General features: G+C 40.8%; 1 protein-coding gene across 5 annotated transcripts; it reads left to right on the top strand.

Moving 5' to 3' along the window:
- Window positions 1-1,132: 1,132 nt before the first annotated feature.
- On the top strand, window positions 1,133-14,497 carry SLITRK4 (SLIT and NTRK like family member 4). 5 transcript variants are annotated; one of them, XM_021281547.2, is made up of 2 exons: window positions 1,133-1,458; window positions 4,324-14,497. In XM_021281547.2, the coding sequence occupies exon 2, from the start codon at window positions 4,374-4,376 to the stop codon at window positions 6,885-6,887; it is 2,514 nt and encodes an 837-aa protein (XP_021137222.1). In that variant the 5' UTR covers window positions 1,133-1,458; window positions 4,324-4,373; the 3' UTR covers window positions 6,888-14,497. The 5 variants fall into 5 exon arrangements, with proteins under 5 accessions (XP_021137222.1, XP_005514114.1, XP_064933532.1 ...); XM_005514057.3 differs by having other exon boundaries at window positions 1,454-1,582; XM_065077460.1 differs by lacking the exon at window positions 1,133-1,458 and adding an exon at window positions 1,606-1,971.
- Window positions 14,498-18,751: the final 4,254 nt, after the last annotated feature.

Here is an 18,751-nt window from a genome sequence, read left to right as displayed (position 1 = left end):
TTACTTGGTTAAAATATGATCTTTTAATATGCTCCTTGTTTGATTTTTCAATCAGTTTCTAAGCAGTTCTTTGAATGGTGGTGGGAGTAGTGATCTCTTGATATTGTCTATATGCTCTTTCACCAACTAAATAAGCAAGGAATTAGTTTAACATCCAACTTAATGTAGCTGGTTAAACAAAACTGGCATCTTGATGTTTACACTTGCATTTCTGTGCCTGTTGTTAAAATAGTCTTATAAACCAGATATCTTCCTAAATGAATTTTATTCTAGGCCTTTGCTCTTTATTCCATAAGTTTATTTAAATAGAATTTGAAAAATTCACCTTAAACTCTATGCAAATCCTTCTAAACTGGGACCTTTATACACATGCATTCCTTTTTATGTGAACAGTACTTTGTTAATCGTCCAATAATTAAGACAGTTTACATTTTAAAGACTTCAGTTTTTAATTGGCTGAATAATAATCACAGATCACTTTCAGTTCTGTTGTGATATGCAAATTATTGATGTCTCAGCTGCATTTGTTTTCAGGTATTAGTCTATCCGCATAATGCAAAATAACATTCTGCAATTATTTTGATTAGATGCACTCAGCCTTTGGAGCAAGCTATTTATTTCATTTCTGTAAATGAAGAAAGCAGTTGCTGTTTTCCATTCCCTGATGTTTACTGCCCAGAACTAGCACTCACAAGTGGTATCCGTGCAATACCTAAAACAGTTTTCTAAGTGAATTGTGTTAGCATTCATGGTAAAGGACATGTAGTTCGACTTCCCTTGCAAGATTTCATTTGGTTAACTGACTCTTCTGCCCTGGAAGGAGACGTCACCTTGTTTGAGGGTATTCATTACCATTTTAAAGTATATTATGAAAGGTAAATAGGAGTTCTTAATTAGCAGAATCTGTTTTGCACAAGTGCATAACATTAGAGGATTTTTTTTCATCAGACTGCAGCTGTTACCTAAGCAGAGGAGGAATTTCACCTAACCACAAAGAATGAGATACACAAATAGCTGTGTTGTCTTAAGAACGGGTCGGGTATGTCTCCTCACAGCGATATTGTTCCATAATTGCAATTCACATTAAATGCAGCAAATGTTACCATCCTGCCCACTCAGTTTCCACCTCTACTTTTGTTTCAAGATGGGGAGGGGGGAAGATCGTGAGAAAATACGGGAAGGAGAGTCCTTGATTTTTTTCCTCCCCTTCCCCTGCCTCCTTTTTCCCAAACGGGGTGCTGACCAGCGCGCACCCCGGAGCTGAGCGGGGGCGGGATGGCTCCGTCCCGGCTGCGCCTCGGGCTGCACTTGTAGCTGCTGCGCGCCGCCCATGGCAGCCCCGCGGCGCCTGGCGCGGCACCGGGGCCCCCCCGTTCTCACCGCCCCGGGGGGCGTCTCTCGCCCCACCGCACCCGCTTAAGCTCCGCAGGGACCCAACCCGGCATCTCCCCGGAAAAGGTAACGGCGGCGCGGCGCGTCTCCAGGCGTGCGGTGCGGAAGAGGCTTCCGCGGCTGCGATGCGCTGGGATTGCTCCGCTGGAGCGGCGTCTCCTTCCCATCCAAAACAGAGCCCGAACGCTTGGTGCGTGCGAGTGTGTTTGTGTGTATGTGTGTGCGCGGCGAAGGGGAGGGGGCTCTCTGTGCGTGCAAGGGGTGGGCGAGAGCAGTGCGATGGGAGCGGGTGCCCGTGTGCAGAGGGATCCTCTCCCCGCATGTGTGCGGGGGACCGTGGTGCCGGGGCAGGGCTCAGTGAGGCGGTTGCTGCATGCGGCGGAGCCCGCCGGTGTTCTGCAGAGCCGGGCTTCGCCTTGCTCCGCTCCTCGGCGCCCAGCGCGGCCAGGGGTGCTCGCCCGGGCGAGTACCCGGCTGCCCCCGCCGCTCGGTGGGTGCGCGGAGCTGCCGGAGAGAAGATCTCGCAGAGAGAGCGGCGGAACGCAGCGGAGCGGGGCTGCGGCGACCCCGGCCACCGAGGTAGGGAAGGTGCCGGGCTCGTCGTGGAGCGCCGCTGGGAGCATCGCCGGGGGCGGCCGGTCGCCCCGCCGGGCGTGTGAGTGCGGGAGGGGAGCAGGAGGCATGGTGGTGCTGCATTTACGTGGGCGTTTTAATTTCTTTTAAGTATTCCGAAGGCTTTGTTTTTATTGCTAAAATTACTACTGATAATTTAAAGGCGGGGGGGGGAAGAAGAGATGAGGCAACAGTGGCTTCCTGCCGGAGCCTGCCATCCTCTCCCCGGCAGCCGGCCGCCTGCCGGAGCTCCGGGCCAGCGGCACCCGGCGCAGCGCTGCCCCCTCTCATCCTTTCCGGGGGAGCGGGTGAGCAGAGGGACCGGGGCCGGGCGGCCCGGATAAGCCGGTGGAGATGTGGGAGGGACGGGGGAAACAGGAACCGTCCGGTGGGGCTGGGGAACGGGGTGCGTGAAATACTGCGGGCTGGACTTCTCATAGGTGTTGAAATGGGGGGGAGCATTTGGCGGCGGGAACCACGGTTGTTCCTTGGTGCAAAGGGATGCTGGAAAGGATGCTGGGTTGCATGGCCGTGCTGTGCCCGTTCCCAGCCGGCATGTGCGTGCGGTGTGTGTGCGCCCGTGTCTTTCCTGCCTTCCCCCGCCGGGAGGCAGAGGGCGACGGGGCGCCCACGACAGAGGGGAGCAGGCACCAGCCGAGCCGGTTGCGGCAAAAAATTGCGGTAGTGCCTGCACTCCTGGCCGGGCTCGCCGACCCGCCGCCAGCCCCGCGCAGCGCCCGCTGTGTGCCCGCTCGGCACCGGCCGGGGCCACGGGCTGAAGAAGAAGAGTGGACTTCGGTGTGGGCGAGGCAGGGATACGAGGGGACAGTGCCTGGGAGGGGGAAGGAGATGGAGCGGTGGGGGTCCGGGGTTATCGGGCTGTCCCCGCGGGCTCGCTGGCCGCAGCCAGGGTGTGGAGCCTGCGGGGATCAGTCAGCAGCGGCTGCTCTGCTCCCTCTTCTCCCCGTGGTCCCTCTCCACGGCCTCCTTGACCCCTTCAGCCATTTCTCCCCCTCTTCCTTCCTTCCTTCCCTTCTCTCAGCTTTTTTGCTGCCTCTTGTCCTTCTGTCCTCCCCTCCTTCCTCCTTCATCCCTCCTTTGCCCTCCCTTCCAGGTCCCCCAGTGCATCCTCCCCTCCTTGCAGCTCCCTCCAGCCCGATTTTCCTTCCTCCAGAAAGGCTCCTTCTCTCTCCACTTACACCCTGTCTCCCTCCTGCCAACTCGGTGGCTTCCTACAGCAGTAAATGAAATGGACAGGTTGGGAAATGGGAATGCAGAAGGTGGGGGGAGCAATGTATTGATTATTGACCAATATTTGGGAAAAAAAAAAAAAAGCTATCTTCTGACCCAGAGGAAATGCTGTGGCACCAATTCTTCTGCGTAAAAAATGGCAGCTCAGCTGGCCTGACTATATGTGATGGGTTCTTGAGAGCCACCTCTGTAGCTGTTGCAGGGACAAGAGCGAATTACATGATGTTTTATCAAAAAAAAAAAAAAAAAAAGTTCTTGTCAGGTTTCGGTAGTGTCAGTAGTGTCAGGCTGGTGAATTGTGACTGCTCTGCCCTGCAAGTCGGGGTATTTTTGTTATTCCTGGGGATGGGGCTGTATGCCTGTGCATGCTTCTTCCATATCTGTGTGCCTCCACTGATCACCCAGAGCTGATCTTGTTTTGTGGATAGTCCATTGTATTTCTGCAATCGGTTTACCACCTATTTACTTAAACTAGGTATATGAAGTGACAGAAACAATGTGTGTGCATGTCTATGTATTTATTGAGTGAATCTTACTATTGTAGTGATAATCTTTATGCGTTGATGCTATAGATAAATACATTCATTATTGACATTGCTTTTCGTGTCTGCACCATCATCCTTTCTATATTGTGCTATCCCAACCCAGGTGTTTGGGCATGCATAACATCAGCATTTGTGTTTAATATGCCTGAAATGCATGGCAACATATGAGCAGTGCAGGACTGAGGAGAGTAAATATGCGTAAAATTGGAATCTCCTTTGGTTATTTTACTTTGTTAGTTATGCATGTTTGGCATGTACAAGAGACAGAAATATGTTTGACAGACCTCAGAGTTATTTGTGTTTGTCTATGGGGATTTACATTCTGTATTTGAAATCATTCTAGCTCCCGTGTATGTGTTTGGTTATTAAAATCTTTCATATTGTTTTAAATTCAGTGCTTGTAGTTTATCTATAATCCTTGGCAGGTACAGTAGCTCAGTGGAATACAATTTTTAACCCAGATGACATTTTGGAACAATGACAACTGAAAAAACATTTTCTTCTTTCTTTCCTTCTTCTTTAGATTCTTTATCTTTGTTCAGGAGCCTAAGGTTGCTTGCTGATCACAAGAAGATGTTTCTGTGGCTCTTTCTGGTTCTGTCATCTCCAGTTTCTTCTACAACTGCAGATGCTGATATATCTGTGGAAATTTGCAATGTTTGCTCCTGTGTGTCAGTTGAGAATGTACTCTATGTCAACTGTGAGAAGGTTGCAGTCTACAGACCAAATCAGCTTAAACCACCATGGTCTAATTTTTACCACCTCAACTTTCAAAACAACCTGCTAATTATTCTGTATCCAAATACCTTTCTTAATTTTACACATGCAGTGTCCCTGCAACTGGGTAATAATAAGTTACAGAACATTGAGGGAGGGGCCTTTATGGGTCTTAGTGCATTAAAACAGTTGCACTTGAACAACAATGAATTAAAGATTCTACGAGCAGACACTTTCCTTGGCATAGAGAACTTGGAGTATCTCCAAGCTGACTACAATTTAATCAAGTTTATTGAACGGGGAGCCTTCAATAAGCTTCACAAGCTGAAAGTCCTGATCCTTAATGACAACCTGATTTCATTCCTTCCCGATAATATTTTTCGATTTGCTTCTCTAACCCATCTGGATATACGAGGGAATCGAATACAGAAGCTTCCATACATTGGAGTTCTGGAACACATCGGGCGAATTGTCGAACTGCAGCTGGAAGACAACCCCTGGAATTGTACGTGTGATTTGTTGCCTTTGAAAGCGTGGATGGAGAACATGCCCTACAACATCTACATTGGAGAAGCTATCTGTGAAACACCCAGTGACTTGTATGGAAGGCTGCTGAAGGAGACCAACAAGCAAGAACTGTGCTCCATGGGGACAGGGAGTGATTTCGATGTGCGTATTCTGCCTCCCTCCCAGCTGGAGCCCAGTTACAGCACACCGAACGGCCACACCACTCAAACATCGGTGCACAGATTGGTCACAAAGCCACCAAAGACTACAAATCCTTCGAAGATTTCGGGGATAGTAGCAGGCAAAGCCTTATCTAATCGCAATCTCAGTCAAATCGTATCTTACCAGACCAGGGTGCCTCCTTTAACTCCTTGTCCGGTCCCCTGTGTTTGCAAAACGCATCCTTCGGACTTGGGATTAAGTGTAAATTGCCAGGAAAGAAATATAGAGTCAATGGCTGAACTCGTACCAAAACCTTTAAATGCCAAGAAACTGCATGTAAATGGCAATTATATTAAGGATGTGGACACCACAGATTTCTTTGAGTTTGAGGGGCTGGATTTGCTACATTTAGGCAGCAATCGGATTTCAACGATCAAAGGAGAAGTTTTTCGCAACCTTACAAATTTACGGAGATTGTATCTCAATGGCAATCAGATAGAACGTCTGAGCCCAGAAATGTTTGCTGGCCTCCACAACTTGCAATATCTGTATTTGGAATACAATGTTATCAAAGAAATCCTAGCAGGCACCTTTGACTTAATGCCAAATTTGCAGTTGCTCTACCTGAACAACAATCTTCTACGAAGCTTGCCAGCCTACATTTTTGCTGGTGCACCACTTGCTAGGCTGAATCTGAGAAACAATCATTTCATGTATTTACCTGTAAGTGGCGTTCTTGATCAGCTAAAATCTCTTACACAAATTGATTTGGAAGGTAATCCATGGGACTGCACTTGTGATTTAGTTGCTTTAAAACTCTGGCTTGAAAAGCTAAATGAAGGTATTGTGGTGAAGGAATTGAAATGTGAGACACCTGTACAGTTTGCTAACATTGAACTTAAGTCTCTAAAAAATGAGATCCTCTGTCCTAAACTTTTAAACAAGCCATCTGCTCTGTTCACTAGTCCCGTGCCCGCTGTTACTTACACAACGCCACTGGGACCAGTTCGGAGTCCTCCTGGTGGCCCAGTTCCATTGTCCATCCTAATCTTAAGCATATTAGTTGTGCTTATTTTAACAGTGTTTGTTGCTTTTTGTCTTCTTGTTTTTGTGCTTCGGCGCAACAAAAAACCGACTGTAAAGCATGAAGGGATTGGAAATCAAGAATGCAGTTCTATGCAACTGCAGCTAAGAAAGCACGATCACAAGTCAAACAAAAAAGATGGACTGGGTGCAGAGGCCTTCATTCCTCAAACCATTGAGCAGATGAGCAAAAGTCATACCTGTGGCTTAAAAGAGTCTGAAACGGGCTTCACGTTTGCTGACCCACCAGGGCAAAAAGTCATTCTGAGAAATATTAATGACAAGGAGAAAGATTTATTGCATGTGGATACCAGAAAAAGACTTAGCACAATTGATGAACTGGATGAATTATTCCCTGGGAGGGATTCCAATGTATTTATTCAAAATTTTCTTGAAAGTAAAAAGGAATACAACAGCATAGGGGTCAGTGGCTTTGAAATACGTTATCCAGAGAAACTACAAGACAAAAAAAACAAGAAATCTCTAATAGGTGGTAATCATAGTAAAATTGTAGTTGAACAAAGAAAAAGTGAATATTTTGAACTAAAAGCTAAACTTCAAGGCTCACCTGACTACCTGCAAGTCCTTGAAGAACAAACAGCTTTGAATAAAATATAGGTCATACAATCTCATTGCCTACAGAGGACATTTATTTAATGACGAAAGTGCCTTTTGTTGACTTTTAACTTCCAAATACTATGTTATATTGATAGGCATAGAGGCAGGTGTATCCAAGGGTGTCTGATTAACTCTAGCTGCATATGATTTGTCAAGTAGAGGAGAATTTCCTTAATAGGTTTTACTACATAAAGCTCATGCCCTGTGGAATCCTGTAGGGATACTGAAAACTCTATTGCCAAAGGGATGCTTTATACACGTTACACTGAATTTAACCTCAAGAGGCATATATGTTTTGTACCTTAAATGCAAAACCATCGTCTCCTTGTGATTTGTTAGAACAAACACAAGAAACCTGGTACTGCTATTTGTACCTCAGCTGGGTCCTTCATCCTGCACGTGGATTTAAGTTGGTGGAACTGGAGTAATCCTTTGATCTGTGGTGGTGTAACGGCACTGTTTAAAGGTTATCTGGAAAGTAACAAGCATGCAAAGAGAGAACATTTGATAGTATGTGTAAATTGGTTACATTTATGGCCTGCATCTTGAAACCACTGGAATTATAATGTTGAATTGTGCAAATATTTGTTTAAAATATACCATGCATTACATACCTATGAAATAAATTTGACCACTTGAAGCATACATGTCTATACATAAAATTATAAAAAAAAAAAAGAAAGAATATTTCAACCTGACTTCTGCAGTATTTGTGGCATCTGAAGCAAATATTTGATGTTTATGCAGAATCTATTGTAAGACTCATCTCCAATTAAAACTAGAGTTCTTTCTCAGTTATGTGAAAAACTTGCAACCCCAACGGGTTGTCCAAAATTGTCAAAGTGCTTACTGTGTGAGCGTAGCAGAAATTATTTTTGTAATATAATTCATATTTATGAAATACTTTGTATACTAAATAGGAAAAATATGTACTCCTTAATATGTATTTAATATGCTTGACTTGTTTTCCTGATCATAATGCATTAGTCATTCAGTATAAATAAAACCAGGACAATATACCAAACAGAAACCGGGGGTGTAATGTATAGAATAATTCAGAATTAAGTGGTCAGATATAATAATAATAAAAATGTTCTGTACTATTCTTGTGAAGTTAGCATATGATATTATTTCAGATTTGTTATTGATGATGCCTTTTAAAATAGATTCATTAGTTTTTTAGCATTGTGTCTCAGGCAATTATTTGCCATCAGCCGTCTTGCTTTTCAACGTTCTACAGCTTAATTGAAATAGTTTTCACTACAAGTATTTACAGGAATTCATGGTAAGGGTAATATTTTAATTGTATATGCATACGTTTTCTGTTCTTATTATCTGTCTGGATGCTGTCAGTCAGAAAAAAACTGATTAGAGCAGTGAACAATATGGCAAATCATGTCTATTTAAAACCATAGTGTAAAATGAATATAATGGTCTCAGTTCAGAGTATTGCGCAGCTCATATCTAGAGAGTAAAAACTTGGCTTTGTGAAAGCTGAATCTGAATAGCTAGCAGAAAAAAAAGAGTCAGGAGAATGGAAAATCCCCACTGTATGTCACTGATAGATGGTACCTTGAGATGAGAATGGAGATCTATTGGTAAAGCGTCATCCAGCAAATCTATACTAGGAGATTAACAAAAGTTCTTTGACTTGAAAAGGAATTCTTTCTTTCATTTCAATGAGCTTTGGATAAGACCCTGTATCTACCTTGCTTCCAGAATCCTTTCCCTCTACCACCCCTTTTATATTCAGTACATAAATCAATTAAGATTAGTACAATATAAACATGATTTTTTTTTTTCATTAATTTGAAACTAGCAAATATTACAGCAAGACCCAATAATAATACTGTGGAGAAGGCTGTTTTCATTATAAATCTCTAATTTCAGGGCTTTATGACACTGCTGTGAAATGTTTGTTCTGAAATGATACTTGGTAAACAGCCAGCAGTGTGTTTTTCACAAAGTTTACCAAGAAAAACCCCAAAAAACCAAACCAAACCTGCTTCTTCATTTAAGAAAAAGCAAAGCAAAACATTTTCTACTTTCCAACATTTGTTTATGCTCATTACTTAGAAAAAGGATGTTCTAGGGTTTTTTAGGACGTGGATATTATGTACATATGCATTTCTAGCATCCAGAGTTCGTGGTTGACCGGTGATGCAAAACATGGCCAAGGCTTAAAAAAGAACATTTGAGCTTATTGTGGTAAGTGTCTGTGTAGGAAGGAGCGTTAAAGATGCGCTGAGGCGATGGGCTGTGATGGCTCCATCAGCAGGATGAGGGAATGTGTCCAGGTAGCTGAGGTTTGCCAAAGCATGAGACTTCTGACCCTTCAGTGTATTGTTACAGACCGTCCCATCCCATTCACTTCTGTGTGCGTTAAAACTATTAAAAATAGCAAATAAGCGAATACTTTTAATTGTTAAAACTGGTGTGCCTATGAGTTGTGTTGCCCTGAGTTAAAAGAACAGTGATAAACGATATGATAAATGATCGTACCTTCCTGCATTAAAAATTTGAGGGTTTTTTTTTGTTTTCTGTATGGTTTTTGGTGTGTTTGGCTTGGTGTGTGGTGGTGTGTGGTATGTTTTTTTTTTTCTTTTTTCTTTTTTTTTTTGGAGTGTGGGGGTTGGGGTTGGTTTTTTGGTGGTGGTTTTTTTTTTTTGTGATTTTTGTTTGTTTTTTGTTTGGTTTGTGGGTTTTTTTTGAAGTGAGGTCTTCTATTCACTGATCAAAAGAGGAAGAACTGAACTGTTACACTCTGCCATTACATTGGGTCAGTTTTTCCTGCTCATTGAGGTCTCAATCCTGTAAAGCATTTAAGCTCAACCTACATTGGGTGTAGAGGTACTATTCATGAGCTAATAATTAAACACTTCCCAAGTGTGAGGCTTAGATAGAGGTTTGCCGTTGAGTTCAAAAAAAGCCAGCTCAGAGACGTTGTATATAACACATAGAGACCAGTGACTCTTGGGATTATGCAGCAGAGTGTGGGTTCACCAGCATCAGTAAAGGTTGCATAGTCTGGACTTTCTTGTAGAACTTTTTCCTAAGTGTTTTACATATATGGTGCAATATGTAGACATAATGGTGTGAGTGAAGAATGCACAAGTTTGCAAAACACTATATTTCTTTGATATCATTACTTTGAAGGACAACCTTAATGTCAGTTTATTTCCTCCATGGTTAGAAACGGGGGATGTGTCTGCACAGCAGTTTTAGTGTAATGTCCATTCAAATCTATAGTCAGTCTGTCTGGGAAGGTGACTCTTTGGATGTGGCTTAACAGATTAGTCTGTTCATTCTGTTGGTTTGAGTGGCCATGCTTGTAAAATGGCTGTTAAGACCCATACGCATAAACGAAATCAGTGAAGGTGTTAACATAATCTGTCGTCTTCATTGTATGATAAAAAAAGTTTCAATTTTTAAATAAAATCAATAAAGTGTAATTGTTTCCTTGAAAAAGAAAATAATTGTGCAATTTTATCAGAAAGCAACTACCATGGTGCAAGGACACAAGAGCACTAGATGATTTGCGTTTTGCATTCCGTGTTACAGATTGACAATAATATAGAAATCTAGTATAAAAATCTTTTTTTAAATGATGTTTCTTGAAAAAAAGCCATAATGATGATGTAATTTATAACAGGCATGGCCTTGTGAATAACGTTAACAAATGTTTCAGAATCAACAAAACACATCCAGAACTTGATGGTGGTATCGTATCTATAATATCGTTTGCATGATTTGTACATTGGTATTGTATGAAATGAGCACAGTGAGGATTGGTTTGGTTTTGTCTTGTTTTTTTGTTTGTTTGTTTTTTTTTTGGCATCCAAAGAGTTAGGAAGGAAATATAAAAAGAATGTATTTATAATCACTCTATTTTAAATAAATAAAACAAAATGTATTGGTTTTACCCTGCTTCCATCATTACTATTCTTGGTTAGTTTATAATTAAGATATTTACTTATAACTTCCAGTCTAATGTAAAACACAGCAAGCTATTGTTTATGAATCTTATTTGCCTCCAGCAACATCAAAATATTAGCCAGAATTGACTTAAAAATTTGTATGGAATATTAATAAAATTGTTTGGTACTATTGTATTTCTGAAACTAGACTTTATTAAGTGCCTGTAATATTCTTTTCTGGATCATTTGTATATGGATAAAAGAGAATCTATAAAGTAGTTAAACAGTAATGTTTTCTAATCACCTCGACAATTTCTTATTTTTTAAGAAGGTTTTTCCCATCTGTTGTTGTCTAACAAAATCCTGTGTTATACAAATAGTCCCTCCAAAGTCGGTGAATTTTTTTTGCATTAGTAACTCAAGTAAAATGTAATTTTTAGTTGGATTCGGAGATTTTCAACAACAAAGTGCTTAGAGGAACTATCATGTAATGCTAGGGGCATTTATTTTGATTTGGAATAAGACAGTTTTTCAGAGGAAAGAAAGGTTAATTTATGCTTAGCAAAAAGAAAAACACTGATGCATATACCATTTCAGTTGGTCAGGTTAGTTTCATAAGTGAAAGCTGAAAAGATGCCTTTAGGTAGTTTGACTTGCAAATTTAGATTTTTGTAGTAAAAGTGTTTTACAAAGCCTAATAAAAATTTTCATGGAAGGGGAGAAGAGCAGGAATAGAATTACATCTAGATTAAGCATTCCCTGTTGTGTAGGATTTTACATGCATTATAATGGTGGTGAATGAGAATCAGAATATGATCTTGACTTGAAAATCAGGACTTGTATGGATTTCTTTTCACTGATAGTTGCAGTGTAGCATTAGGAGCAAACCCACAGCATTAACTGAGAAAGGCCTATGTATATATTCCATAGAATTTCTTTCTAAAGAACAGCTTGAGAATCCAGTATCCACGTTTTGAAAGTAAAATGCATGCACTGGTTTCCTGAATGTAGAGGGACTTGGCAGTTTTCTGTTAACATGTTTTTCCATTATTTAGTGTTTATTTCTAATTGCAATTCATTAATCCTTATATATTCTGATTGATGTTGTGTTAAAATAAAAATAAGAATGTTAATGCTCAGGGACAATCTCATCTCAGAAATTTACTGATATAAATCCAGACTAACCCAACAGACCTCAGTGGAATCAAATCAGTCTTACCCTAGTGAACGCAGAAATTGACCATATTAGATCAGGAGCTGATCTATCTGTAATTGAAATAAAAATAAGTATTTTTTTTACATGAAATAAAACATAATTTTACTTTACGCTCTATTAATTTGTGTGGTAAAGCTGTTACTAATTTCAAATAACCATAGGGCAGAATATAGAGTAGGTGCTGTCATGTGTCTGGTTGATGTCAGTGGAACTCTGCAGTGATTCAAGAGCTGTGGGCATCCTGTAGATGTACTATGGATATGAAACTATTTAAATTTGCTGGTTTAATACATAGACCTGGGATATATATCACATAAAATCAAAATGCTCTCTTAACAATACCATTTATTTTCCCCCTATAATGGATCAAACTTGCTTTTCTTTCTCATTAAGTAGGCACTTTATTGCAAGTATTTTTATTTTACCATTAATTTTATTCATGATCATTAGTAATATGTGAGATCATTTATTTAGTGTCTGAAATCAGTGCATTTTGAGCAGTGTTATTTTTAAAATACCACTCATTATAATAGTAGCAGACTGTCATATTATATTGATTTTTTTTCATTCTCTCTCTGGGAATTTTCATAGTCATATAACAGTAAATACTGCAGTAAAAGCACAAATAATCAGATATGAAAAAAAAGACACCTAGCTGGTACTAAATCTGAATTTTTTGTATTCGTGTGTGCAAATGCTCAAAATACCATAAATCAGCTCTGATGGTACGTGAGCGTTATGTCATTGTCCCTTTGGTCTTTGTTTAACTGGGAAAAAAAAGGGTGATCTCTATGTTTGTCTCTCTCACAAGCATTTCATTTCTTGGTTTTAATTTCGTGTAATTCCTAGAAATGTGTGCAGTATGACCTTCCAAGGTATCCTTCCACTTGGTGTTCTCACTTCACCTTCAGTGTGCTCAGTCCCTTACTGAATGTTTGTCTAGACAGCGGTTAATAGCAGTTTCCAAAGACGCAGAAGGGTAAGATTTGTCAATTCACAAAAAACAGCAAAAAAAAAAGAGGCAAATTCTAGGAGATTTTCCTGAATGGTTTCTGAGTCATGTCAGATGATGTACGATCTGAAAGTGAGAGGAGTAGGAAATGGTTTAAGCTTCCATTAGGAAGATTCATGTTGGGCTTTTGAAGCTGGACAATCATGGCTTTTTACGATCGTAAGGTTGTACAGTGTAAAGTAAATGTGAATTAGTCAATTGAATCCTGGCAGACTGCGGGATAAATCCTGCAGACATCTACACCCACTTACCCAAACTAGATTTTGACGTCACTACGCACTGAAGAGTCTTGGACAAATTATTTAGTCTAAACTGGATGTTATACATATTTCTTAATGAGGCTTTTAACTGAGATGTGCATACATTTGTGTGTATATTGGATGCTGTCTGGGTATGGAGGTTTGTCCATACCTAATGTTTGTTGAGCAATGGTATAGTCTCTCTTCATGAGATCCATCATCAGTTCTCACATGTGAATATGAGATGCTGCACAGGAGGTACACGTCAGTGAGCAGAGTCACAAAGGGCAAAGTGTTTCGACAGATTTTGAGCTCTTCAATGTAAGAAACTACAGGGAACTATGTACCATACAGCAGATTTCCTTGCTCCCTGGCAGGATTTTATAGACTGTGAGTCCTCCTCAGCAGGGTGTTCTTCTTGTCTACACACTGCAAGTAAGACTCCAGGTCACCGGTCTGGCATATGTGCAGTCTGTGTTTGCTTATACCCAAAAATAATTTTGTGGAAAAGGGTGGGAGAAGTTGGTTTTGTTGTTTGTGTGGTTTTGTTTGTTTTTTTTTTTTTTTTCTGGAATGCAAAATGGGCTGAATTTTAATTTTGCAGGATTGAAAAATTGAAATACAGATATTTTAAAGAATGGTTGCATTGTTGGGTAATATCTGGCTTTATAAAATGTTTCACTGGGAGAGAAAGCAAGCAGTTGGTTTTATATTTTTAGCATGCAGCTTTTCAACTTGTTCCATTCTGGGGTTAGAATATGCCCTGGGAGCCAAGGGACTCACATGTGCAGCTCAGGGCACAATTTAGCTGCAAAAATACATCCTAAACATCTTGCTGCCTTTTGTGTGGTAGAAATTAAATACAGTGTTTTGAATGTTCCCTCTCTGCTTGCTCTAATGAAAGACAGGAGAGTCTTTAAGCTCCTGCTGAGGTGTGTGTGCACTTTGATGAAGTCAGCAACAAGAATACGAATGTCATACAATGGGTGATGTCTTTGGATGGGGTTAACACTTTGGAATAATTTGAGTTCTTAGAGTGTCTTAAATGTCGCCATGTGGTTGCACTGTTTTATCCTCATCAAGATCTTTACTTTTGGGATCAGTTCAATAAATTGGTAGTTTTACAAATGTGATTAGGAGATTGTGTCCAAATGTCCAGCAAAAAAACTTTGCTTTTGATTCTCATGGTTTTCGAAGGTGTAAATAAAAATCAACATCATGAATAAGCTATAGTTAAGATTTATTTTTGTTCAATGAAAATAACTTTTGCCTTAACTGAGTGAAATGTTCTGAAAGTACTTTGAGAGAATTGGGATACTGCCAAGAAATAAGGTTGCTGTTCTATAATCCTTTCTCAAGAATATAAGCTATGGAAGCACTAAGAGGTTTTATCTTTTAAGTAGCTTCCCCTAGAATGTGGAGTTTCACTTTAGCTTTTGGAATGGTGCAATGAACATGATTTTATGATTTTGTTGCAATTGTCACATACACAGTTAGTAACTATAATAGCAGAAGTAATGGTCAATGAGAAAACAGTGTGATGCATTCTCTCTGTGTAGCTTTGTCGAGTAATTTATACCACTTCAGCATATGACAGCAAAGATAGTAAGGATTATGTGAAGTAAGGATATTGTGAAGTGTGTTGGTAGGGAATCGCTTACATTTGTAATGTGCTTTCAAAGTGAAAGCAGTATGCAAATGATGAACATTATCAGCATACAATCCATTTCAAAAAGGAAAAACTATTGTACTGTACATAGTACTCTGTTGTTCAGATTGACAAATATCACTAGAAGCAAATAAGCTGGGTTTTCTCTTCTGTAGGCTTTTCCCTTTCATTAAATAGACCTGTTTTCTCTATACAGAGCGATGTAGCTCTGAGCCATACGCAAGAAAATATGTAAGCCTAAAAAAGACCAGCAAATAGCTTCTTCCAAAGAGAACATCTGCATTATAATAATAATAATAAAAAATAGTTCATTTTTTTCAATAACATTGGGACCTCTGGCAGTTTTTCCTTATGCATACAAGTTATGGGACTGAGATGTAGAATTGGAGTTGGTTGCTATTTCCTTTCTCCACACAAATATTCCCTTTGGCTTCACACACGCATGAGGTCAGTGTGCCTAGTGTCTCTTAGTGCCCGGTGGGGTTGAAGCAACAACATGTAATCATACCTACTTACACAGGCATTTGCCATGGGCCTCACAAACAAAATTATCCCCAGAGACCACAGAAGCAGGTCAGTGACCTTTGCTAAAGTATCTTCTCTTGTGCCCTCTGGAGCAAACCTCTGTGACATAGTCCAGAATGTCCGTAGCTTGGGTGAGGAACAAGGGGGTAGCAGGGCTCAGTAACATCCTTGTTCTGACATTGCACGAAAGAAAAGTAACAGGAGCAGAACAGCACAGCAGCTCTGTAACCGGGAATGTACGACTTTCTTTTTGACTGTCTGCTACTTCAGTATATAGTCTAGTCCATTTTGCAATAGGAAAAGCAATCTTCGCTTCAGGGTCCAATCTAAACTCTAATGTTTGGGACCTGGCTGGAAGAGCTTGTTTGACCAAATGTGTTGTCCTCCACAGCACAGCTAGACCAGATCCTCTATTACAGAGGTGTCAAACTCATTTTAACTGGGGACCACATCAGGAGTTTGACTCCACTGTTCCATCGGATTTGTGAAGATGCACATTTTTTTTCTCTTTCTGTAAATAGTATACCGTCAATCTTGCATTAACAGCTTGTAATGATTCTGTAATGTTCTACCCATAATGCATGTTCACATTCAAAATCGTCATCTCCATGCGGTATTGGTAAACGCCACTGGCAGTAGATGAGGATGAGCATATTTTTACCTCAAAGCCTGTTGTGGTGGCTGGACTCAGCTTGTTTTGCCTGATAATTACATATGCTTCTGATAGAATAATTTATTTATTTTCTGAATCACGATCCTCTATAATTAACAAAGAGAGAAGGCTTTCACCTTTTTTCCCTTCATTCTTCTGTGCAGCAGAAATTCCTTTAATACATTTGCAACCCATAAAGAACAATGAAAAATCCTCTACAGTAAAACTCCACTTTATGTAACGCACTGAAGATGGCACTGTAGTAGCAACTTCATACTGTGAATGATACAACACGCTCATGTTTGCTGGGAACATATGATTCTTTTTATTTATTTAGCTCAGCTAACGTAAAGCCAGAGGTCAGTTTAATGCATCGTCACCTGACACTGCTACTGTAATTAAGGCTGGAGAAGTATTTCTGTCGCTTAAACTTATCTGCAAGGAGATTCCAAATCAACTTAAACTATGTGGAATAGTTCATATTTGATCTTTGTAGAAAGTCTTGTTTTTTTTTAAATTAAAATTAACAAAGGAGGTAACAAAATCCTTTCTCTTAAGGATACGACTTCTCCATGTCTATAACCTTTACAGGCCATATTACACCTCATTGACATGACATCAGTCTCTAAACACCTAATGGACCCCAGGGCTGAGCTTTATGGCATCAGTTGCATTATATAAACCTTCCAAAATTCAGTTTCCTGTAGAGTTTGGAGGCTTTTATCCATGTGAAACAGGAGCTTTGAGTTTAAAAAAAGTCCAGCCCAACAAACAAACAAACACACATGAAGAATGCCAGTGATAGGTAAGAGTCACAATTAGGTTAATGATATTTTCGAGTAAGAATGAAGAAAAACAAGTTTAAACTGACAGTTATATAGATTTGAAATGATGCTTTTATCTATTTTTTAAACCACTCCTTCTAAGCCCTTCACTCATACCAGGTGGGAGTTTTGGTTTGTTTTGAAGTATGTGAGTAATTGGGCCCCTGTGCAGCAATTACTTCTCACAGCTACTTTCATCATACATACTTAAGCTATTTTGGAGAGGATTAAAAATGGAAAACTTACATTCTTTTTAGGATTTGCCTTGCTCTTGAGAAGTCAGTGGAACTCCTGTGTGAACTGCCACCACAGGGCTTTTTTTCAGGTGTTGAAGAAAAAAAATCATGATTTAAAACCCCACTGATTTTCATGACAGACAGCAGCTTGCCCAAAGGACCTAATACTTTCTGTCAGCAAGCCAAATGCATGGGGGGGAACACTGACTTTTTCAAAACTCCCAGGATATGTACTTATATGCCAGGCTGCAGAAAGAGAAGTGCTTAGGCTGTTTGAGAGGGGCTCAGCTTTTTTCTCTGTGAGGGGTGATGCAAAGACAACCGGGTATTGCACGGCTTTAGAAAAATCTCTGCAAAAGAGCCAAGTGTCATTTCCAGTGAAAGAGCCTGACCCCGCCGCCGCTGAGCATCCCTTTCTGTGGGCTGTTCTATCCCATCAGCGTGTCTATTCCTTATCCCAGCAGGCATATTTTTTTTCAGAAGCAGCAGCCTCAGCCCTGGCATGGTGGGTGGGAGAGAAAACAGCACTTTGCTTCGCTTGGCACTGGTTCTGCCAATCGATTAATGAGCGGTGTTAACCTCCTCAGGCTGTCCTCACTCGTGTTCTGCAGTGGGAAGGATGACAGACACATGGGGCATGTTACATGAGAGCCTTGTCACGGAGACACAAAGAAACAGACCCAGAAGTGCTTGTTTGGGAAACTGGATCTGGCTGCATTGCACATCGGTGCTGGAGAGCAGAAAACAGTGTGAGGACCATCCTCAGGCTCTGGCCAAAAACTGAGCTGCTGAGCCCCAGCTCTGCAGCATCAATCTTAGGTGCAGGGCCCAAGAGTTGCTGGGACCTGGTAGCAAGTACTTTTGGGGCTAGGGCTTGGGGTCTTCCCCCACCACATCCTGGCATTTCAGAAGTCCTTTGTGTGCAGCTTGTCAAAGATATGAGAATTAAATAAACAAATATGTTTAAGTCCTTGATCTTGGAATAAATCTGGTAGTAGCTCTTTAATTACCCAAGCAGAGTGCTCCTCTCTGCTCACACTTGCAGCTGCCTGAGATCTGCATCCTCCTCAGTGTCTCCTCCTCTGCCAGCTCAAAACTTCCTACAAAACTCCATCCTAGAGTTCTCTCTGCAGAGGAGGATGCTGGTTTTGTTCTGATGTGAATGAAACCAGGGGTTAATGAGTTCTATTTGTACCACCACAACCTCCAGCTACAGGAAAACTGAACGTGGGTGGTGGAGACAGACACAAATGAGCCAAGAAGCTTATGGTAAGGTAAGGGAATATTTGAGAGGTGCTGAAGGAGGTACTGGGTTTGGAGGTCTGAAGCTGGAATTTTTGCTTAGAGGTGACTTTGGGGCCGTAGGATTGCTTAGAGCCCTGTGAAGCGCTTAGCAAGCAAATTATAAGTTAGGTGGGAACAGGCTGAGCTGCTACAAAAATAAGCAATCTAACTTATATACTCATGTAAACTTTTAGAGGTCTCTGTGATGCATTGGCCATTAATATTTAATTTATCACTTATTAAATATTTCATTTTGTATAGTTCTTTAATGGAAAGGTGATGGATTGTGT

This window comes from Columba livia, chromosome 12, assembly GCF_036013475.1.
Source record: "Columba livia isolate bColLiv1 breed racing homer chromosome 12, bColLiv1.pat.W.v2, whole genome shotgun sequence".
NCBI lineage: Eukaryota > Metazoa > Chordata > Aves > Columbiformes > Columbidae > Columba > Columba livia.
This window is presented reverse-complemented; position numbering and strand designations above follow the sequence as displayed.